Source organism: Colobus angolensis, unplaced genomic scaffold (genome assembly GCF_000951035.1).
Source record: "Colobus angolensis palliatus isolate OR3802 unplaced genomic scaffold, Cang.pa_1.0 Scaffold12, whole genome shotgun sequence".
NCBI classification, from domain to species: domain Eukaryota; kingdom Metazoa; phylum Chordata; class Mammalia; order Primates; family Cercopithecidae; genus Colobus; species Colobus angolensis.
The window spans coordinates 456,772-481,128 of NW_012113141.1; the positions used below are offsets into that span (position 1 = coordinate 456,772).

Sequence of the window (24,357 nt, forward strand, 5' to 3'; positions counted from 1 at the left end):
AATAAAAATTTTTAAAAAAAGAGAACAAGAACATAGACAACAATTTATCTTTATAGTAGGGGTGCATACTTGCTATGACATTATATTGTTTAGACTTTAATAAATTCCACTATAACAATTAAAAAAAAAAGAATTTTCAGCTTTTCCGCACTGGTTTCTCCCTATCTTTGTGGTTTTATCTACCTTTGTTCTTTGATTATGGTGACGTACAGATGGGGTTTTGGTGTGGATGTCCTTTCTGTCTGTTAGTTTTCCTTCTAATAGTCAGGACCCTCAGCTGCAGGTCTGTCGGAGTTTGCTGCAGGTCAACTCCAGGCCCAATTTGCCTGGGTATCAACAGCAGAGGCTACAGAACAGCAAATATGGCAGATCAGCAAATATTGCTGCCTGATCCTTCTTCTGGAAGCTTCATCTCAGAGGGGCACCCAGCTGCATGAGATTTCAGGCAGCCCCTAATGGGAGGTGTCTCCTAGTTAGGCTACTCAGGGGTCATGGACCCACTTGAGGAGGCAGTCTGTCCATCCTCAGATCTCAAACTCCGTGCTGTGAGAACTACTACTCTCTTCAAAGTTGGCAGACAGGGACGTTTAAGTCTGCAGAAGTTTCTGCTGCCTCTTGTTCAGCTATGCCCTGCCCCAAGAGGTGGAGTCTACAGAGCCAGGCAGGCCTCCTTGAGCTGCAGTGGGCTCCACCCAGTTCGAGTTTCCTGGCCACTTTGTTTACCTACTCAAGCCTCAGCAATGGCAGACGCCTCTCCCTGAGCCTCGCTGCCACCTTGCAGTTCCATCTCAGACTGTGCTAGCACTGAGTGAGGCTCCATGGCCATGGGACCCTCTGAGCCAGGTGCAGGTTATAATCTCCTGATGTGCTGTTTGCTAAGATGGTTGGAAAAATGCAGTATTAGGGTGGGCATGTCCCGATTTTCCAGGTACCGTTTGTCACGGCTTCCCTTGGCTAGGAAAGGGAATTCCCCAAGCCCTTGCGCTTCCCAGGTTAGGTAATGCCCCACTCTGCTTCAGCTCACACTCCATGGGCTGCCCCCACTGTTCAACAAGCCCCAGTGAGATAAACCTTGCACCTCAGTTGGAAATGCAGAAATCACCCATCTTCTGCGTCACTCATGCTGAGAGCTGTAGACTGGAGCTGTTCCTATTTGGCCATCTTGGAACCCTCAATCCAGTGTAATATATTTTTGTTGTTGAGTTCAGTCTGCTAGACTTTTGTTGAGGATTGTTGTATCTCTGTTCATCAAGGACAATGATCTGTTTTCTTTTATATGTTTCACTCTCTGGTTTAGGTATCAGAATAATACCAGCCTCAAAGAATGAGTTAGGGAGAATTCCTTCCTCCTCAATTTTTTGTAAAAGTTTCAGGAGGATTAGAATTAGTGCTTTGTATATTTGGTGCATTGCAGCTGTGAATCCATCTGGTTCTGGGCTTTTCTTTTGGGGAAATTTTTTTTTATTACCAATTCAGTATGGCTACTCCTTATTGGTCTGTTTAGGTTTCCTATTCTTTCCTGGTTCAATCTTGGCAGGTGGTATGTTTCCAGGAATTTCTCCATTTCTTCTAGGTTTTCTAGTGTGTGAGTATATCATTATTTATAGTCATCTCTGATGATCATTTGTATTTCTGTAGTTATCAGTTATAATCTCTTCATTCTAATTTCTGATTTTATGTGAGTCTTCTCTCTTCTCGGTTAGTCTAGCTAGCAGTTTATCAATTTTGTTTATCTTTTCAAAAAACCAACTTATTGTTTTGTTGATCCTTTGTATGATTTTTAGTCTTTATTTCATTTAATTCTACTCTGATTTTTGCTATTTCTTTTTTTCCTGCTAATTCGGGGTTTGGTTTGTTTTTACTTTTCTAGTTCCTTGAGATGTGATTAGATTATAAATTTGTAATCTTTCTACTTTTATGATGTTGGTATTTAATGCCATAACCTTCCCTCTCAGCACTGCTTTTGCTGTATCTCACAAATTTTGGTTATGTTGTGTATTAATTTTCATTTTTTTCAAAAACATTTTTATTTCCATCTTAATTTCTTCATTGACCCAATTGTCATTCAGGAGCATGATGTTTAATTTCCATGTGTCTGTAAACGTTCCAAAGTTCCTCTTAGTATATTGATTTCTAGTTCTATTCCACTATGATCTGAGAAGATACTTGATATGATTTCAATTTTTTTTAATTTGTTGAGACTTGTTTTGTGGCCTAATATATGGTCTACCTTGGAGAACATTCCATTTGCTAATGTAAAGAATGTGTATTCTCCAGTTGTTGGGTATAATGTTCTGTAAATGTCTGTCAGGTCCATTTGGCCTAAGTTCAACTTTTCTTTATTGATTCTCTGTCTCAATAATCTGTGTAATGCCAGGAGTAGGGTGTTGAAGTCCCCTACTATTACCATATTGCTGTCTATCTCTCTTTAGGTCTAGTCATATTTGTTTTATGAATCTGGGGGCTCCAGGGTTGGATGCATGTATTTAGAATTGTTCTATTCTCCTCCTGAATTGATCCCTTTATCATTACATAATGATCTTGTCTTTTTTATGGTTTTTGACTTAAATTCTGTTTTATCTGATGCAAGTACTCCTGCTTGCTTTGGTTTCTGTTTTGTGGAATATCTCCCCACCCCACCCCTACTTTTAGTCTATATGTGTCTTTTCAGGTAAGTTTCTTATAAGCAGCATATGCTTAGATCTTTTTTAAATCAGTTCAGCCAGTCTACATATTTAAGTGGAACAGGGAGTCCATTTATGTTCAAAGTTATTATTGCTATGTAAGGGATTTTTTTCTATCATATTGTTAATTGTTTTCTAGTTTTTTAAAAAATTCTTTGTACCCTTCTTTTTCTCTTATTGTTTATCATTTTGGTTTGATGTAATTCTTTTGGTTCCATTTGATTTCTTTCTCTTCCTCCTTTGTGAGCTTGCTTTACCAATGACTTACACTTTTCAATGTTTTTCATGATGGTAAATGTCCTTTTGCTTTCAAGTTTAGTACTCTCTTTTTTGTGTGAGACAGGCTCTGGCTCTGTTGCCCAGACTGGAGTGCAGTGGCATGATCACAGCTTACTGCAGCCTCTACCTCCCAGGCTCAAGTGATCCTCCCCCCTCAACTTCCCAAGTAGCTAGGACTAGAGACATGCACCATGACACCCAGCTAACTTGTGTGTGTGTGTGTGTGTGTGTGTGTGTGTGTGTGTGTGTGTAGAGCCAGTCTCACTATGTTGCCCAGGCTGGTCTTGAAATCCTAGACTCAAGTGATGCTACTGCTTAGGCTTCCCAAAGTGCTGGGATCATAGATTGGAGCTACCATGCTCAGTCTAAGTTCAGGATTCCCTTGGGAATTTCTTGTAGGTCTGGTCTGGTGGTAAAGAATTCTCTTAGCATCTGCTTGTCTGAAAAGTGTTTATTTCTCCTTCATTGATGGGGGCTAATCTTGCTGGATATAGAATTATTGGCTGATAGTTGTTTTCTTTCAAAACTTAGAATATATCATGCAATTCTCTTCTGGCTTGTAAAGTTTCTGCTGAGAAGTCCACTAATAGTTTGATGGAGTTTCTGTTGTGACTAGACACTTTTCTCTTGCTGTTTTAGAATTTGCCTTTCACTTTGGCTTTAGACAGTCTGATTATAATGTGCCATAGCAAAGTCCTTTTTGCATTGTATTTGTTTGGGGATCACTGAGCTTCTTGTATCTGGATATCTAAATCTCCTGCTATACTTGGGAAGTTTTCATCTATTATTTCATTAAATGGGCTTTCTAAACCTTTGGATCCCTTTTTGCCCTTATGAATATCAATAATTAGTAAATTCAGTCACTTTATGTTGTGCCAAACTTCTCAAAGGCTTTGTTCATTCTTTTTCATATTTTTTTATATATTTTTGTCTCACTGGATTATTTTTAAAGATTTGTCTTCCAGTTCTGAAATTCTTTATTCTGATTAGTCTATTGTGGAAGCTTTTGAATATATTTTCTATTTCCATCAAAAAATTCTTCAGCTCCAGAATTTCTGTTTCTTATTTAATATCTGTCTCTTTGATTTCTCATTCATATTCTGAATTGTTTTCCTGATTTCTTTACATTGGTTTCAGATTTCTCATGCATCTTATTGAGCTTCTTTAAAATTAGTATTTTGAATTCTTTGTATAGGATTCTGATAATTCCTTTTTTTTTTTTGAGACGGAGTCTCGCTCTGTCCACGAGGCTGGAGTACAGTGTCGTGATCTCAGCTCACTGCAAGCTCCGGCTCCTGGGTTCCCGTCATTCTCCTGCCTCAGCCTCCCGAGTAGCTGGGACTACAGGCACCCGCCACGGCGCCCGGCTAACTTTTTTTTGTATTTTTAGTAGAGACGGGGTTTCACCGTGGTCTCGATCTCCTGACCTTGTGATCCGCGCGCCTCGGCCTCCCAAAGTGCTGGGATTACAGGCGTGAGCCACCGTGCCCGGCCGATAATTCCTTTTTTGTTAAGATCTATTGCTGTAGAATTATTGTGTTCCTTTACATTTAGGTTTCCTGAATCTTTACATTGATATCTCCATATCTGGTGCAACAGTTCCTTCTATTTTTTAATTTACTTTTTTTGGTAGAAGGTGATTTTTTCCTGAAGCTATGTCTCTGGTATTGCTTGGGTGGGGCCCTTTGGCTTTGCTTCTGTGTGTGGGCAGTAGTGAAGTATGACTTCTTTGGCTATAAACAACATTAGTGGTATCTGTGGTTTCCTTGATATGTTAAGGTACAGTTATTAGTGGAGACTGTATTGAATTTATGGGGGGACTGGATTGACAGATGGACATGTCTTCAGACTTTAGTGGTAGTAGTGGTGGGCTAAGCATTAAAGTATGCACGGGTTTGATTAGTGCTGTGTTCCACCTTTTTAGGCATCCTGGCTTCTCTGAGTAGTATACAAAAGTTGAACCTTAGTCTTTCCCTGAACACTCTTGAAATTTTAAGTTAATTATCCATTTATAAATTAAGGAACTCATGCCATTATATTCATTTGATTTTACTAGGAATCTAAAAATGTGTTAGATTTTTAGAATCTAACACATTTAGATTTCCAAATCTAATCAGAAAACTATTTTATACTTATATTATTTTTGAAAGTTTCAAGGAAAAAGAATCTATACACTTTAAGAATTAAAAGCAAATCTCTTTACTTTTTTTCCTGTCTGTCTCCCCACTAAAATGTTAGTCAGCTCAGTGAGGGCAAGTCTTACCTGTCTAGTTGACTTTTGTGAGCCCAGCACATATAACAGAGCCTAGCCCACAAAAAGGTTTCAATAAATAATTATTTTTAAAAGAGAAAAGAAATGTAAGGCTCTGGGGAAAGACAGACAATATACATATAATATTTATCTGTATTCATATGAGGGAGATTCACTTTCCCCTACTTAATAATGGAAAATGAAAGAACTTTGGAAACACTATTTGAATGCTCTTTCATATGTGCTTCCACACCCTTTGTTCATACCATTACAGTGTCATTTATCAGACATTATTACAGCTATCTGCATATGTATTTTTCCCAATATACTCTGGGTGCCCAGGATATATCTTATTTAATTTTATATACCTGGGGCCCAAAATAGTACCAAATATAGCTACTAAATATTTAACCAAAATAGGTAAACAGTAGATAAATGTTTGTAAATTAATAGGAAAAAGGCATAAGAAAATAGTATAAATACAGTTTCTTTTGTGATCTTCTGTCTCTCCTAACAACACCCATTGTTATACTGACTAATCACTTCCTTTCCATAATCTTTCTCTCTCATTATAAACTCAGATTTTATTTCTGATTAGAACAAATGCTGAGCCAGGCTTATTTTATATTCCACTATTTTTTCCTATTCTTTTTATATTCATCAAAGCATTAATGAAAAATCAAGAGAATGCCTTTTCTATTGTAATTAAAATACATAATTCCATGTAAAAATTTTTAGTAGTTGAAAGCAAAAGCTAAAACCTGTATAACTGAGAACCTTATCCTCTGTGGGGATCTTATCCCTTTCAAGTAAATTTCAACCAAGTTTGTTCTACAACTCTAAATTTGACTGACAAATCTTTTAGACTTGTTATACCCAGATCATTAGTTACCTTTTTTCCCCAGCAACAAACCTAATTAATATTTTTGGTTACTATTTGTCTCTAGAATTTATTCTGAAAGACAACTCATGATGCTAACAAACATCTCAAAGTGGAGTTATCCCAGCTACCATAATAACAGATCATGTATCACTTTACTGTACACATTTTTCTCTATCTTAGAAAAAATATTCCTAAATGTTTATGAATACAAAGTATATTAATTATCTGTTACAATACTCTGATCTGTGCAATTTCATGTATAAGCAGCAAGTATCATATACTGCATTACATCACTTTTGCAAAATTGGTTACTCACATAAGCCAAACAAAGTACTATAAGCCAAGCAAAGTACTAAGACTTTACTATCCTAGCGGATCCCAAAAGGACAGGCCATGTGTGTTTGCATAATTCAAATATTTTCTGCTTTTTAAAATTACCATTCAAATGTTTCATTTCAGAGATACCATCTCATCAAGTACCTATCTTAAAAAAAGTCTATTGTATTTCTATACACCAACAACACCAGAAATTGAATTGATTTGAGTCCAGAAACATCACCATGCATATATGGAACTTCGGCATTTGAAAAAAGTGACATACCAAAACTGTTTTTCAAAGTAGTCATACCAATTCCCACAAGCAATGTTTAAAAGATCCTATTGCTTCAAAGTCTTTCTAACATATGGTATTGTCAGACTTTTTAATTTTTGCCAGCTGAATTGCATAAAATGATACCTCATTTGCATATCTATCTCACTAATGAGGATAGACATCTCTTTATATTCTTATTGATGTCATGTGTATACTGTTCTGTGAAATTCTTTTTGGGCCATTTTTGTTTTGTTCATTTGCCCTTCTTATTGATTTGTGAAGGTACACTATATATTCTTGTTATAAATCCCTCATTGGGTTTATACCAATATCTTCTCTAAGTGTACCTTTCCATTTTCTTTTAAAAACTTTTTGACAGAACAAAGTTCTTAATTTTGAACTAGTAAGACTTGAATTAGTAAATTTTAAACTAGTTTACTTTGAACTAGTAAAATGTACATCTTTTCACAGCTTTTTGTTTCATGTTTAATAAATCTTGCTCCACTCCCAAAGCTTAAAAAATCCCTTATTTTTTAAGGAGTTTTTTAAATTGTTTTTGACATTTAGATCCTAAGTGTACCTGGAGTTGACTTTTTGTCTATAGTTATGAGAAGCCAAGTGATAGAGAGACTGAACAACAGAGAAGTCAAAAGAATGTTGCAGCTGATTGGAAGAACTGGGCAAATAATTTTAAGCCCTTTCTCAGCAAGTCAGGAAGGTAAAATTGGAGTTCTGGGCCTACCTAGGAAGAAATATCTAGTCAACATTCCACATTTTAAATAGGACTTTACCAAACTTTAAAAATTAATTCTATAATTTTAATCACAATATCCAGCATCCAATCAAAAATTATCCAACATATCAAAAGACATTATTGGATACTTAAGAAACTGAAAGGAAAAACAGACAATAGGAACAAACCTACAAGAGAACCATATTAGACAAATTAGATATGGAAATTAAGTATAATTGAGATGATCAAGAAAAATTATATCATGATGAAAATTTCAGCAGGAAATTAGAATTTGTAAAAACCTATTAGTTGGAAATTCTTGAACCAAGTAATATAATAAAGATTGAAGCAGTTGGATTCAATGTTACATAGACATAGCTAAACACAGGATTATTAACCATAATATGTTAATAGAAAATGTCCAGATAGAAGCACAAAGAGAAAAACAAATGTACAAAATACAGAAAAGAACATAAGAGACCTATGAGACATAATGAAAACATATTAAATGCATAATCATAATTTGAAAAAACATAGAAGAAGAAAAGGAATATTTGAAGAGAAAATGATCAAGAATTCTCCAAAATAAATGAAAGACATCAAACTATAGTAGACTTACAAGTGCTATAAACCCCTAGCAGGATAAATACCAAGAAAACTATACATATTATAATAATATTACTGATAGCAATGGGAGATAGACAAATTCCTCTGCAGACAGGGATGGGTCCCCAGTGAAACCCAACCTTCAAGCAAAGGACAGTCTAAAACCTGAAAACTGAACTGCCAGTTGAGGATAGAGTCTGCAACCAGAGTGAGAACTTTCATCCGTATCTTCCCCTCTCTCTCTCAGTTGGTTCCTTCTGAATGATACCTTTTAACCAATTTAATGGTGCTTTTTCCAAGACCACTCAAAGACCTATCAGCATGCAGTTGGCCATTCTAAGCCCATAAAAACCCCAGACTCAGCCCCACAGCCTTACCCACTTTCGGGACCCCTCTCATTGCTGACAGTTTTCTTTCTGTCACTCAATAAAATTCTACTTTGCCTTACTTAATCTCCAGTGTCCATGAGCCTTATTCCTCTTGGTCTCAGGACAAGAATTTGCTGAACTGCTGGAGCAAAATAGCTGTAACATTCCTCCTCGCAAAGCTAGGGGCAGCAGGAGTAAAATCACTGTAATATTCCCTCCCACTCACCAAACAAAGGGAGAGAAGCAGCTGCTGGACACCACTCTCTCCCACTCACTGAACTATGGGAGCAAAAAAGCCACAATATTTCTAAAACCAAAAGATTAAAAAATTTTTTTAAACAAGTCAGAGAAAAAAACACAGTACCTTCAAAGAAGTTGCAAAATGACTTATGGTTAATTTGTCAGTAGCAACAATGGAATCCAGAGGCAAAAAAATAACCTCTCCAACTTGCTTTAAAAAAGAAAAAAAAAGAACTGATTTCCAACTTAAAATTATTTACTCAAAGGAAAAAATAAACTCAAAACTGGAAGTGGCAGTTTCCAGTGCTAGCAATAGTAAGATAGAATACACATGACTAATCCTTTCACAAATAACAGACAAAATATATAAAACAACTACTTTTTTTTAACTTTTTCTCCTTCCAACATTTATTTTATGTTCGGGGGTACATGTGCAGATTTGTTACATCAGTAAACTGCATGTCACTGGGTTTCGGGGTACAAATTATTTCATCACCCAGGTAGTAAGCACAGTACCTGGTAAGTAGTTGTTCAATCCTAACCCTTCTCCTACCCTCCACCTTTAAGTAGGCCCCAATGTCTCTTATTCCCTTCTTTGTGTCCATATGTACCCAATGTTTAGCTCCCACTTATAAGTGAAAAGACGTGATATTTGGTTCTCTGTTCCTGCATTCATTCACTCAGGATAATGGCCTCCAGCTGCATCCACGTTGCTGCAAAGAACATGACTTCATTCTTTTTTATGGCTGCATAGTAGTCTATGGTGTATACATGGTACATTTTCATTATCCAATCCACCATTGATGGGCACCTGGGTTGATTCCATGTCATTGCTATTGTAAATAGTGCTGCAATGAACACATGAGTGTGTGTGCCTTTTTCGTAGAATGATTTATTTTCTTTTGGATATATATGTAAATTGTTTTAGGCAGTACAGCCATTTTAACAATATTGATTCTTCTGATCCATGAGCATGGAATGTTTTTCCTATTATTTGGGTCATGTCTGATTTCTTTCAGCAGTGTTTTCTAGTTCTTGTAAAGATCTTTCACCTCCCTGATTAGCTGTATTCCTAGGTATTTTGTAGTTTTTGTGGCTATTGTGAATGGACTGCATTCTTGATTTGGCTCTTTGCTTGGATGTTATTGGTGTACAGAAATGCTGCTGATTTTTTTATGTTGATTTTGTATCCTGAAAGTTGTTTATCAGGTCTAGGAGCCTTTGGGCAAAGACGATGGGGTTTTCTAAGTATAGGCTCAAATTGCCTGCAAAGAAAGACAGGTTGAATTCCTCTCTTCCTACTTGGATGCATTTTTTTTCTTTCCCTTACCTGATTGTTCTGGCTAAGACTTCCAGTACTGTGTTGAATAGGAGTGATGAGGGTGAGCATCCTTGACTTGCTCCAGTTCTCAAGGAGAATGCTTCCAGCTTTTGCCCATTCATATGGTGCTGTGACTTTGTCATAGATAGCTCTTATTATTTTAAGGTATGTACCTTTGATGCCTAGTTTGTTGAGGGTTTTCAAACTGAAAGGATGTTGAATTTTATTGAAAGCCTTCTCTGTATCTATTAAGATGATGGTGTGCTGTCTTTTAGTTCTGTTGATGTGATTAATCACATTTATTGACTTGTATATGTTGAAGAGAATAAAGCCTATTTGATTGTCATGAATTAGCTTTTTGATGTGCTGCTGAATTCAGTTTCCTTACACTTTGTTGAGGCTTTTTGCATCCACGTTCATGAGGTATATTGGCCTGAAGTTTTCTTTTTTTTTTTTTTTTTGAGACGGAGTCTCGCTCTGTCGCCCAGGCTGGAGTGCAGTGGCCGGATCTCAGCTCACTGCAAGCTCCGCCTCCCAGGTTTACGCCATTCTCCTGCCTCAGCCTCCCGAGTAGCTGGGACTACAGGTGCCCGCCACCTCGCCCGGCTAGTTTTTTGTATTTTTTTAGTAGAGACGGGGTTTCACCATGTTAGCCAGGATGGTCTCGATCTCCTGACCTTGTGATCCGCCCGTCTCGGCCTCCCAAAGTGCTGGGATTACAGGTTTGAGCCACCTCGCCCGGCCGAAGTTTCCTTTTATCATTGTGTCTCTGCCAGGTTTTGGTGTCAGAGTGTTGCTGACCTCATAGAATCAGGGAGGAATCCCTCCTCCTCGATTTTTTGAATAGTTTCAGAACAATGGGTACCAGCTCTTCTTTATATGTCTGGCAGAATTTAGCTGTGAATTCGTCTGGTTCAGGGCTTTTCCTAATTAGTAGGGGTTTTTTTTATTACTGATTCAGTTTCAGAACTCATTATTGATCTGTTCAGGGTTTCAATTTCTTCCTGGTTCATTCTTGGGAGTTGGTATGTTTCTGGAAATTTATCAGTTTCTTCTAGGTTTTCCAGTTTGTGTGCATAGAGGTGTTCACAATAGTCTCTGAGGGTTTTTTATATTACTGTGAGGTTGATGGTAATGTCCCCATTATTTCTGATTGTGTTTATTTGGATCATCTCTATTATTTTTTTCTTAATCTAGGTAGTAGTCTATCAATCTTATTTGTTCTTTCAAAAAACAAACTTTAGGTGTCACTGATCTTTTATTTTAAAAAAAATTATTTCCATGAGTTTTGGAGAAGCAGGTGGTATTTAGTTACATGAGTAAGTTCTTTAGTGGTGATCTGTGAGATTTTGGTGCACCCATCACTCGAGCAGTATACACTGTACTCAATTTGTAGTCTTTTATCCCTCACCCCATCTCCCACCCTTTCCCATGAGTCCCCATAATCTATTGTATCATTCTTATGCCTTTGCATCCTCATAGCTCAGCTCCCACTTGTGAGTGAGAACATACAATGTTTGGTTTTCCATTCCTGAGTTACTTCCCTTAGAATAACAGTTTCCAGCTCCATCCAGGTTGCTGTGAATGTCATTAATTTGTTTCTTTTATGTCTGAGTAGAATTCCATCATATATATACACACAAAAATGTGTTTTACGTCTCAATTTTATTCAGTTCAGCTCTGATTTTGGTTTCTTTTCCTCCACTACCTTTGAGGTTGGTTTTCTCTTGCTTTTCTAGTTCCTCTAGGTATGATTTAGATTGTCTATTTGAGAGCCTTCTGCCTTTTTGATGTGGGCATTTGGTGCTATAAACTTTCCTCTTAATACTGCTTTAGATGTATCCCAGAGATTCTGGTACATTGTATCTTTGTTTTCATTTATTCCACAGTATTTCTTGATTTCTCCCTTAATTTTATTGCTTACCCAAAAGTCATTCAGGAGCACATTGTTTAATTTTCATGTCATTGTATGGTTTTGAGAGACCATCTTGGTATTTATTTCTATTTTTATTGCGCTGAGGTCCTAGAATGTGGTTGGTATGATTTCAATTTCTTTGAATTTGTTAAGAATTGCTTTACAGCTGAGCATCTGGTTGATTTTAGAGTATGTGCCATGTGCACATGAGAAGAATGTATATTCTGTGGTTGGGTGGAGTCTTCTATAGATGTGTCAGGTCTATTTGGTCAAGTGTTGAGTTTAGGTTTTGAATATCTTTGTTTGTTTTCTGCCTCTATGATCTGTCTAATTCTGTCAGTAGGGTGTTGAAGTCTCCCACTATTATTGTGTGGCTATCTATCTTTATAGGTCTGTAAGAACTTGTTTTATCAATCTGGGTTCTCTAGTGTGGAGTACATATATTTTTAGAATAGTTAAATCTTCTTGTTGAATTGAATCCTTTATCATTATGAAATGCCCTTCTTTGTCTTTTTTCATCATTACTGGTTTAAAGTCTGTCTTGTCTGAAATGAAAATATCAACTTCAGTTCTTTTTTGTTTTCCATTTGCTTGGCAGATCTTTCTCCATCCCTTTATTTTGAGCCTATGGGTGTCACTGTAGGTGAGATGGGTCTCTTGAAGACAGCATGCAGTTGAGTCTTGCTTCTTTATCCAACAACTTGCTTCTCTGTGCCTTTTAAGTGGGGCATTTAACCCATTTACATTTATGGTTAACATTGATATGTGCAGATTTGATCCTGCCATCATATTGTTAGCTGGTGTTTATGTAGACTTGATTATGTAGTTGCTTTATAGTACATTGGGTCTATGTACTTAAGTGTTTTGTGGTGGCTGGTAATAGTCTTTTGTTTCCATGTTTAGCACTCCCTTAACCCATTTATACTGGTGGTTGCAATTTTTTTAATTTTTGCAATCAGACCTTGGTGATGACCTTGAGCGGTAGAATATAAATAATTCCCACATGCTTACCATTCCAATAATGGAACACTAGGGGTAAATGGGTTTTTAAGGACCTCTCGAAAGACAGGTCTAGTGGTAACAAATTCCCTTAGCATTTGCTTTTCTGAAAAGGGTTTTATTTCTCCTTCGCTTATGAAGCTTAGTTTGGCTGAATATGAACTTCTTGGTTGGAATTTCTTTTCTTCAAGGATTAAGGATGCTGAATATAGGGCTGTAGTCTCTTCCAGATTCTAAGGTTTCTGCTGAAAGGTCCACTATTAGCCTGATGAGATTCCCTTTGTAGATGACCTGCTCCTTCTCTCTAGATGCCTGTAATATTGTTTCTTTGACATTCACTTTGGAGAATGAAAATTATGTGTTTTGGGGGTAGTCATCTTGTATAGTATGTCACAGGGGTTCTCTGAATTTCCTGAGTCTGAACGTCAACCTCTTTATAGAGAGGTTGGGGAAATTTTTGTGGACAATATCCTCAAATATGTTTTCCAATGTGTTCTCTCTTTCCCTCTCTTTCAGGGATGCAAATGAGTCATAGATTTGGTCTCTTTATGTAATCCCATATTTCTCAGAGATTTTGTCCTTTTTTGTCTTTTTTCTTTATTTTTTTCTGAGTGAGTTGATTCAAAGAACCGGCCTTCAAGCTCTGAGATTCCTTCCTCAGTTTGATCTATTCTGCTTTTAATACTTCCAGTTGTTTTATAAAATTCTTTTGGTGAGTCTTTCAGCTCTATCAGATTAGTTTGGTTCTTTCTTAAAATGGCTATTTTATCCTTCAGCTCTTGAATCATTTGACTGGATTCCTTAGATTCCTTGGATTGGGTTTTAACTTTCTCCCAAATCTTGATGATATTTCATGCCATCCAAATTCTGAATTCTATGCTGTCATTTCAGCCATTTCAGTCTGGTTAAAAACCACTGCTGGTGAGCTAGTGCAGTCATTTGGAGGTAAGAATACACTGGCTTTTAGAGTGGCCAGAGTTCTTACACTGGTTCTTTCTCATCTGTGTGGGTTGATGTTCCCTTGATCTTTGAAGTTGCTCTCCTTTGGATCAAGCTTTTTGCTCTTATATTCTTTGATGCCCTTGGAGGTTTGACTGTGGTATAAGTTGAATTTGGTCAACTGGCTTCATTTCTGGATGATTTCAGAAGGTCAAGGCTCAGCTCATCACTTCTGTGCTGCATGCTCTAACTGTGTGGGGGCAGGGACCAAGCCCACAGCTTTGTTCTCTGGCCCCTCAAGGTTAAGCACCTGCTGCACTGGAGGGACCAAGATTTTCCTGGTCGACTGGCAACAATACTCTGATGGAGGATGCTGGCAAAAGCCCTTCATCAGGGTGGTGTCAGTGGGGTTGATGCTCACATGTGTGCACCAGCAGCAACAGGGCAGTGGTAGGGAGGTGGGGGCTGTGCATGCACATGTTCTCCAGTGGCACCAGGGTGGCAGTCACAAGGTTTATAGGATGAGGCTGCAGGTGAATGCACACCAGCAAAGTGGTGGGTGGAAGCTGTGAGGAGGTGCACACTGGTGGGGGCCCATCTGCAAAAGTTATCTGACAATTAAGTTGGATCTGCCAGCCAAAGAGTTATGGTGGTGGCTACTGAAAAGCACACCAGCTGGGCATCCAAGGCTGCGCTGCAAGCGGATGCAGCCAGACAGAGACCTTGGGAGAGGCTGGGCAGACAGAGGAGCACTCATCAGACTGGGTCCACCCCACAGCTAAGATAGCCCTACTCTGTCTAGATCTGACAGTCAAGAAAGGCCAGAACTACCTAGAGGAGTATAGCAAGCCTTGGGGGATGGGCATCCCTGGCCATGTGCCACTGTGATCATTCTTGTTCCAAACTCTCTGGGTTCCAAGCAGGCTAGATTCCTGTCTTTGCCAGCTCTCCAAACAGCTCTCCTTGCCAGTTCAAATGTCTATGGGGATCATGGGGTATCTTGCACCTAGGATTCCTGAGGTCCCTGGTGAGAGCGGGCCACTCTATGCCTATTTAACTCACCCCTTCCCCAGGAGCCTCTCAGGGCCATGAATGAGTCCTGATGCTTGGCAACCCCATGTAGGGTTCCTAGCTTCCTCCCCTTCAGTCCAGGATCTGCATTCTCCTTCCAACCACTTTCAATGCCTTCCTTCCGAAGTACTGTTCAGAGTGTGCTGATTTTGATAGTCTGGTCTCTTGGTGGGAGAAGCTCTTCCTGATCCCTGTAGTCAGCTAGCTTGGCTCCTCCCAAAACATCTATTTCAAGGCACCTGATAAGAACAAAAAGCAAAAAGAAACTGGAGAGAATTTGACTCTTGAAATACTAGAAACCACACTGGTTGAGAGTTACATTTATATGGCATTTCCTATAAGTACACTCTCCAGTGGGACAGCACAGGGCAGTTAGAACTCAAGTAGAAAGCTACCATCTTACTGACTTAAGATGTCACAGGACAGAGTCTGGGAAAGGACAGAGTGAGTAAAAACTGAAGGTAAAAAACAATCTCATAAAAGAGAAAACTAAAGATTGGGGAGCGCTGAACTTTTCTAAAACTGGGAGGATGCCGAAGAACCCGATAGAAAGCAATAATCATAAGGAAAAAATAAAAATAAAAATCTGTGCTGTGATTTCAATTGCTGCCCATTTCATTTCAGGAACAGCTGAGTTTAAAGTTTGAATCCTGCAAGTTAGATGGGTTTTGTAAACACATCAAATTGTCCACTGAAACTCCACCAAGGCCACACTATAGAAGAAAAGACCATGTCCCAGGACTAAGAATTCTCTGTAAGAATAAAAACCAAATCAACCTGTTAAAAAGACTATAGAAACTCCTGGTTATTCATCAGTAATTTAACTACCTGCTGAAGTAAAACTCAACACTCTTCCAAGGAAAAAGAATCCAAAATATCTCTTTCTTTTTCCATCTCTACCATTTCACTCAAACAAGAATCCAAAATACGTATAGTCTCTTTTCTATACTGTCAAGTATATAACCAAAATTTACTATCATATGAAGAAACAGGAAAATGTCACCCATAGTCAAAGAAAAATCAGTCAACAGAAACAAAACTCAGTTGTAGTCAGCAAATAAAGGGTGTAATGCAACTATCATAAACAGATTTTAAAAGAGACTAGTCCTAATGGATGACTAGATGGGAAATTTCAGGAATGGAAACTATTTTCAAAAAACAAATGAAAATTCAGGAACTAAAGTAAAAAAAAGGTTCACTGGATGGATTTTAAAATAGACTGGAGAGGGCAGAAACAATTATTGTGATATATTTAAATTAAATATTACAAAGTACCATTTAAAATATGACAAGATATTAAATACTTGGGGACAAATTTAATAAAATATGTGCAAGATTTATATCCAAAATAAATGTAGAGATATATACCATGTTTTTAATCAGAAGACTCATCACTGTTAAAATGTCAGTTCATTCCAAATTGATCCATAGATGTAATCTAGTCCTAAATGAAATCGCAGTGGACATTTTTGTAAAAATTGACAAGCTAATTCTAAAATATCTATGAGGTTCAAGGCACCTAGAATAACCTAATCAAAATAATTTCTATTTCAATTACTATGAGGTACAGTAATTAGGACTATTGTGGCATTGGTGTAAGAATAGATATATAAATCAAAGATTCATATTCATATAAGAATACCTAAGTAGACCCATACATATATGGTCAACTGGTTTTCAACAAAGGTGAAAGAGTAATTCAAAAGAAAAACATAGTTTTTTCAATAAGCAGTACTGGAAAAACTTAACATCTAAATGCTTATATATGGTACTGGAGCAATTAAATTATATATTTTTTTAAAATGTGACCTCTAACTCACAGAATTCATAAAAATTTATTTCCAGGTAGATTGTAAAACAATAACGCTTCCAGATGCTAACATAAGAAAGTATCTTCTTGACTTTGAAGCAGTCATGTTAACAAAGGTTTTTTTTAACAGAACACAAAATCTCTACCCATAAAGGAATAAAATGGTAATTTGGAATTTATTTAAATTAAGAACTTCTGAATATTTAAAAATGGTTAATATTATGAAAGGGAGAAGATATTTGTAATACCTACAACTAACAAAAGGATTCATATCTAGAACATATAAAAAGTTATCAGAGAAAAACAAATTAAAACTACAATATAATACCACTACACACACTTGAACCAAAAACACTGACACTTGCTAACACCAAGTTCGCAAAGAATATGGAGCAATTGGAACTCATATTAGAAAATTCACTTTGGAAAGCTGTTTGGTAATATATATTAAAACTGAGCATATGTATACCTTATGATCCAGAAATTTCATTCCTAGGTGTTAGTCCAAAAGAATGTCTACATTAATGCACTGAAAGTAATGCACAAATGTGTATATAATAGCAATGCTCATTAAAGACAAAAATCGGAAATAATTCAAATGTTCATCAGCAATAGAATGGATAGATAAATTATGGTCTAGTATCAGTGAATGAATGAACTACTATATGGTGAGCTCTCACAGACATACAACATTAGGCAAAAGAAATCAGACACAAAATACAACACACTGTATAGTCTCACTATTTAAAGTTCAAAAAGAGGCAAAACTAACCTATGGTGTTAGAAGTCAGGATAATGATTACCTTTGAGATGAGGGAGTAGTAGCTGGTAGGGGGGACAAGGGGCACTCTTAGGGTTTAATAATATTCTATTTCTTGATGTGGGTGGAAGTTAAATGAGTGTGTTCACTATGTGGAAATTTATTGTTGTTAGAGATAATGTGTGCACTTTTCTGTATATATGTTATTCTTCAATAAACCATTTAAAACATTAAAAACAACCACTTGTGTGGCTTAGAACAGTGGTCCCCAACCTTTTTGGCACCAGAAACTGGTTTCATGGAATACAAATTTTTCCACAGATGGTGGGTGGGGGGAATGGGGATGGTTTCATCCTGAAACCATTCCACTTCAAATCATCAGGCATTAGATTCTCATAAAGAGCACTCAAACTAGATCCCTCACATGTGCTGTTCGCAATAGGGTTCACACTCCTAAGAGACTCTAATCCCGCAGCTAATCTGTCAATAGGTGAAGCTTAGGCGGTAATGCTCATTTGTCTGCCGCTCACCTCCTGCTGTGCAGCCTGGTTCCCAACAGGCCATGGACTAGTACCAGTCCATGACCCAGGGTTGGGGATCCCTGGCTTAGAAGCAATGTCTAGAGATTGTAGGGTAATAGAAACTATATAAAGGTAGTATATATGCTACAGGCAAAACATGTAATCTAGACATTATAAACAACTCTTAACTAATCCCTGGGTAACTGCTATATGAATATTCTAAAACTATTTAAAGAAAATGTCAAATTTAATACTTTGCCATTGTATTGTTATAAGTGTACGAGTAAGCTATAAGATCATGAGTAACTGTAAGTAATAACTTACAATGTGAACCACTTCTGCTGAATCTCTACACTTCTACCCACATATTACCTTTCCTTTCACCATCTCTCCCTTATAGTACCCATGTTTCACCTTTCGTGGGCAAGTTCTTTAGTTAACCAAAATGCCCACATTATTTATCACTTCAAGTCTATAAATAAAGCCACTGAAAGCAATGAAACAGAATCTTGCAGTAAAAATACATAAAGTATCATATGTCTTTATTGGAAGGAAAGATTTTCTAAATTGGTCTCAAAATTCTTAAAAATAAGTCAATAAATATATAATAAAGCTATCTCTGCTCTCAATATATTTTCACTTTTGCAAATACTTTAATCTTATTAGTTGCTCTTCATTAGTCCTTCACATTATGCCACTGGACAAATACCTTTAAAAAAAATAACTCAAAGCAGGAAACTACTTAAAATACATTTCCAGTATTTCATAGAGTTTATTGGATCAGAATCCATTCTCCTTATACTTCAACCCCACCACTGAGCTTAAAATTCCTTCCAAGCTTTTGGGAACAATGCTCTCAGTGTCACTATCCCTACTATACATAGGATAATCATTGGCTGTTCCCCAAATTCCAGAACCATGTGCCATTGCATTGCTTTCCTCCCACACTGAAGTCACTGGCAGTAGCTCATTTTGGCAGTTTGTCAAATAAATCACACGGTAAAGCACTTGGTGATCTTTAACCAAATAAATCTGCAGTGTGTGCAGCATATGACATGTAGAGGTAGTCCACACGTTATAATAGAACACAGTGAAGGATATACCCTGTACAGCATAATCCTGGAATCAAGACTTCTCTTTGAGAACTTCTCTTTAAAGTAATATCCTTTTTTTGAGCAAAAAGGTCGACTTACTTAAAAACAAAGGCAAATACCATCTCATGATAACTACTGTTCCCTTCTGAGAATGACTGATGTCTTACATACTTATTACCAGACAGTTTATGGAAATTACGTTGTCAAATAGATCACATTTTCCTACAGAAACAATGTAAAGATAGGGCTCATATCCCTTACCAAAGAATCAACAGAGAAACTATAATTATGAGAGTTAAAGCAAAGATAAGACTATTATAAAATTTTATAATATAAAGTGACAAAAGGATGCTTCAACTTTTTAATATGTTTAACAAACGTTTAACAGGTGTCTGTGATGTGTCAGGCATTGGTAATCAAATAACACCTGGTACCTGCCATGTTCAATAAATTAACTAACAGTCACGATTTACTAAACAAGCACGTCAGTGTTCACTGTACAGGGTGGTTACTGTCATGAATGAGAGATGCTCAGAGTCTGTGAGGACACAGAAGACAAACCTCTAAATCAGCATCTAGGGATCAGTAAACACTTTCTGGAAAAGATGACCTGGGCTCAGCTTTACTACATGAGCAAGAACTGACTGAATTAGAAAGGCAATCCAAGTGACAGGAATATGGTCACGTTCTGCATAACAACATTTCGGTCAACAACAGATGAATACATGATGGTGGTCCCACAGCATTATAGTAGATTGAAAAATTCTTATTGCCTAGTGACCTCACAGCTATAGTAACATTGTAGTGCAATGTCTGTGGGTTTTGGTAACACTTCCAGAAGAAGGCATTGTTAACATAGGAGATGAAAATTCCCATGCGTGGTATTGCCCCTGAAGACCTTTCAGTGGGACAAGATATGAAACTGGAAGGCAGTGACATTGACAGCCCTAATTCTGTGTAGGCCTAGGCTAATGTGTGTATTTGTGTCTTAGATTTTTGTAAAAAAAAAAAAACTTTAAACAGTAAAAAAAAATAATAATTAAAAATTTAAAAAAGAAAAACACTTATAGAATAAGGACATAAAAGAGAAAATATTATTGTGCAGCTGTACAATGTGTTTTAATGTAAGTATTACCACAAAAGAGTCAAAAAGTTAAAAATTTTTTAAGTTTATAAAGTTAAAAAGTTGCAGTAAGTTAAGGTTAACTTATTACTGAAGAAGGAAAAAATTTTTAAATAAATTTAGGGTAGCCTAAGTGTATAGTATTTATAAAGTCTACAGTGATACTAGGCATTTACCACTCCCTGACTCACTCACAGCAACTTCCAGTCCTGCAAGTTCCATTCATGGTATGTGCCCTGCACAGGTGTACCATTTTTAAATTTTTTTATACCATATTTTTACTGTGCCTTTTCCATGTTTCGGTATACAAGTACTTACTGCTATGTTATATTAATAATTGCCTGCAGCATTCAGTATAGTAACATGCTGTACAAGTTTGTAGTCTAGGATGCCTAGGTGTGTTGTAGACTATGCCATCTAAGTTTGTGTAAGTATACTCTAGGATGTTCACACAATGACAAAATGACATATGGATATACTTCTCAGAACATGTCCCCATTGTTAAGTAAGGTATGACTGTAGCTGGTAACACATGCACACAGGCATAAAGCAACATGGAACATTCAAGAAACTGAGAGTTCCTGTTTGGAGGAACATTTGAGGAAGGAGCAGTCACAGGAAATCAGGTGCAAGATAATAGTAGAAACCAAATCATGAAATGCTTTGGGAGGTAGGTTTAAAGTTTGAACTTTATTGAAAAAGGTAGTCCCCCTGATCCTCCAACAGCTACTAAAAAGGATTTTAAGCAGAGAAGTAAAATGAACATATTTTCATTTTTAAAAGATCGATTTGATTTTACTATGGAGGAAAGCTAATGCAATAACCCTGAATTCACGAAGCAATGTTAAAAATAGAGTAGAAGGAACAGATCTGAGAGACAACAAGGAGAAAAAATTCACTGGACCTGACTGATGAAAGAATATATACACCAAACCCCCATGACACCAATATGACAAACTTGCATATGTACCCTGAACCTGAAATAAAAGTTTTAGAAAAGTCTTTAAAAGTTCATTGAACTTAGATATTAATTGGAAGAGAGGGTGGAATGAAAGTCTAAACTGGCTTGGTGACTAAGATGATGATCAAGAACAAGGACAAAGCGTGGGTCTCTGTTGGTAGGGAGCAGGGAAAAACAACAAATATATTTCAAATTATCTTACACATTATGTTGTCTATATATTGTCTGAAGAATGCATATAAAATATAAATTGTATATAATATATATAACAAAGTGTAGCCATTTTGGAAAACAGTGTGGAGGTTCCTAAAGATATTAGAACTACCATTAAGAGCTAGCAATCCCTCTTCTGGGTATACCACTGAAGTAAAGGAAATCACCACTTCATAAAGATATCTGCACTCCTGTATTCACTGTATCATTATTCACAATAGTCAAGATATGAAAACAACCTAAGCGTCCATCAACAGATGAATGGATAAATAATTGGTCTATATATACAACGGAAAAAAGGAGATCCTGCCATTTGTCACAACATGGATGAAACTGGAGGACATCATGCTAAGTGAAATAAGCTAGACATAAAAAGCTATTGCACAATCTCACTTATATGTAGAATCTTTGTTTAAGAAAGTCATATAGGCAGACACAGAGAATAAAATAGTATCTACCAGAGGCTGGGGGCAGGAGTGAGGAAATGGGCCAGTGCAGATCAAAGGATACAAAGTTGCAGTTATGAATAATGAACAGCTCTGGAGATCCAGTACACAACTTGAAGACTAGAGCTAATAATGTTGAATTCAGGATTTTTGCTAAATGAGATTTAGATGCTCCTGCTGCACACACCAAAAAAATGGGTAACTGTGAGATTAAGAATATGTTAATTTACTTTATTATAGTAACCATTTTACTATTTATATGTATTTCATTATGTTGTATACCTTAAATATACACAATAAAATTTATTTTAAAAATAAATTCACATAAATATAATTTTTTTTTGAGATGAAGTCTCACTCTTGTCCCCCAGGCTGGAGTGCAATGGCACGATCTCAGCTCACTGCAACCTCTGCCTCCTGGGTTCAAGTGATTCTCCTGCCTCAGCCTCCCAAGTTTACAGGTGCCTGCCACCATGCTCAGCTAATTTTTGTGTTTTTAGTAGAGATGGGCCTTCACCATGTTGGCCAGGCTGGTCTCGAATTCCTGACCTCAGGTGATCCACCTGCCTTGGCCTCCCAAAGTGCTAGGATTACAGGCATGGGCCACCAGGCTCGGCTAAAAATTTTTTTAAGTATGTAACAAATAATCCCCTGTATCACACATGTGACATAAAGCTTACTGTTACTAGTTATTCATTTTAATATTCATTTTAATTATTTAATTAGCAAAGGCTTCCTGATTTTCTTAAAGTTATGTTGGGGGTTGAGGGAGAAAAATATTTAAAAATCCCAAGTCTCTTTTACAAAGCTGAAGAAGAAAATTTAACTTTCCTTTTCTTCCCAAAATAGATACTTGCAGAAAGCTGATATATACGAAAGCATTCCACTAACCAAAGAATATTCAGCAATTATTTTAAAACTATCCTACAGTTTAGACTTAAATTCATTAGAAAATTGCTGTATTATCATAAATAAAGATCGCAAAAAGATGAAATATATGCTTAGATTATGTAATATTAACAAAGCAGCAACTTGACTCATGCATAGTTTATGCAAAGCATTTTTTAAAAAGTTTAGGAAATCTAAACCTCCAGAAATTTGCAGTTAAAAATGTACTTCTGAGATGGTCAGGTCTGAAACTTCTATTTCCCAGCTGTTTACAAGGAACTTCATAACTTATTTATGTATAGACAAATAAATCTTCAACTTCAGTAGTCATTTCTCACTATATCCTATGACCAAAAAAGGGTACTTTTCTCTTTGTCTATTATGGAAAAGCTATGTCAAGGCGGGGGAGGAAGAGGAATTGCCTGCAGGGACTGAGCAACTAAAAAGAAGAGCCTGGAGTGGGACTGAGCCTTGGAGCTGTCTAATGAGCCACTCTGCCTCCCACAGCTAGCTCCTCACAGCCCTGCAAAAGACTAAAAAACTGGAGCCAACAAAAACAAAACACTCACAGATCTAATTTGGTGACTAACACCCTAAAGATATGCAGTTTGCTCCTGACCAGGACTAGAGTACTCACTTTCTTTGCGAACTTCCTCAAGTGAAGCCGTAAGCTCATCCTTTAAAACTGTAGCTTCCTGGGCAATCTTCTCTCCCTTGTCTAATAAATTCCAAGTTGCTTCCTCCACAGAAGCTAGAAGGATACTAGCTCTTTTCGAACGTCCTTTTTTCCTGCTGGAAGGATTCTGGGGACAGTTTACAAGTGTGGTAACCTAAAATTGAAAAAATACAAAGTTCTCCATTGACAAATTGTAAAGCAAACACAGTCCTGTGATATTACAGCCCAGAACAAAAGACAGTATAGTTGACCTTTGAGCAACTCAAGGGTTAGGGGCACCAACCCACCATGCAGTTGAAAATCTGAGCATAACTTTCGACTCCTCAAAAACAGAACTACGAATAGCCTACTGGTGGCCAGAAGCCTGATAACAATAGTCGATTAACACAGATTTTGTATCTATATGTACTATATAACTGTATTCTTACAATAAGATGAGCTAGAGATAGTGTTATTAAGAAAATCATAAGAGAAAATATAAATAAATAAATCAATAAGTATAAATGGATCATCATAAAGGTCTTCATCCTCATCATATTCATATTCCTGAGGAAAAGGAAGAAGAGGAGGGTTGGTCTTGCTGCCTCGGGGGTGTAAGAGGCAGAAGAGATGGAGGAGATGGAAGGGAAGGCAGGAGAGGCAGGCACACTTGGTGTAACTTTTACTGAAAAAAATTCCGAATAAAATTAAACTTGCATAGTTCAAACCAGTGTTGTTCAAAGATCAACTGTATTTCACAGTAACATGACTCATTTCCAGTGCTGTCAGTACACCTACAAAAGTCAAGTCATGGCACCAAGAACAGCAGCAGCAGCCACCATGGAGTTCCCAACTAAAAATAGGAAGTGAGAGCCTTAGTGTTTGAATTTCAAAATACAGACATTAAAATGCCCTCCCTTCAACTACCCCAGTCATCAAATCATTTCTTTGTTAAATATTTACTGAACATCTATTTTTTACATTGTTCTGGATGATGGAAAAGAA

At 36.9% G+C, this 24,357-nt stretch overlaps 1 protein-coding gene across 1 annotated transcript in view; it reads right to left on the reverse strand.

Annotated features, from left to right (window-relative positions):
- CTNNA3 (catenin (cadherin-associated protein), alpha 3) overlaps window positions 1-24,357 on the reverse strand; it is a 518,663-nt gene that overhangs the window by 427,967 nt on the left and 66,339 nt on the right. The window contains exon 3 of the mRNA XM_011929384.1: window positions 23,335-23,527. Coding sequence (XP_011784774.1) covers window positions 23,335-23,527 — 193 coding nt within the window. The remainder of the gene's footprint in view (window positions 1-23,334; window positions 23,528-24,357) is intronic.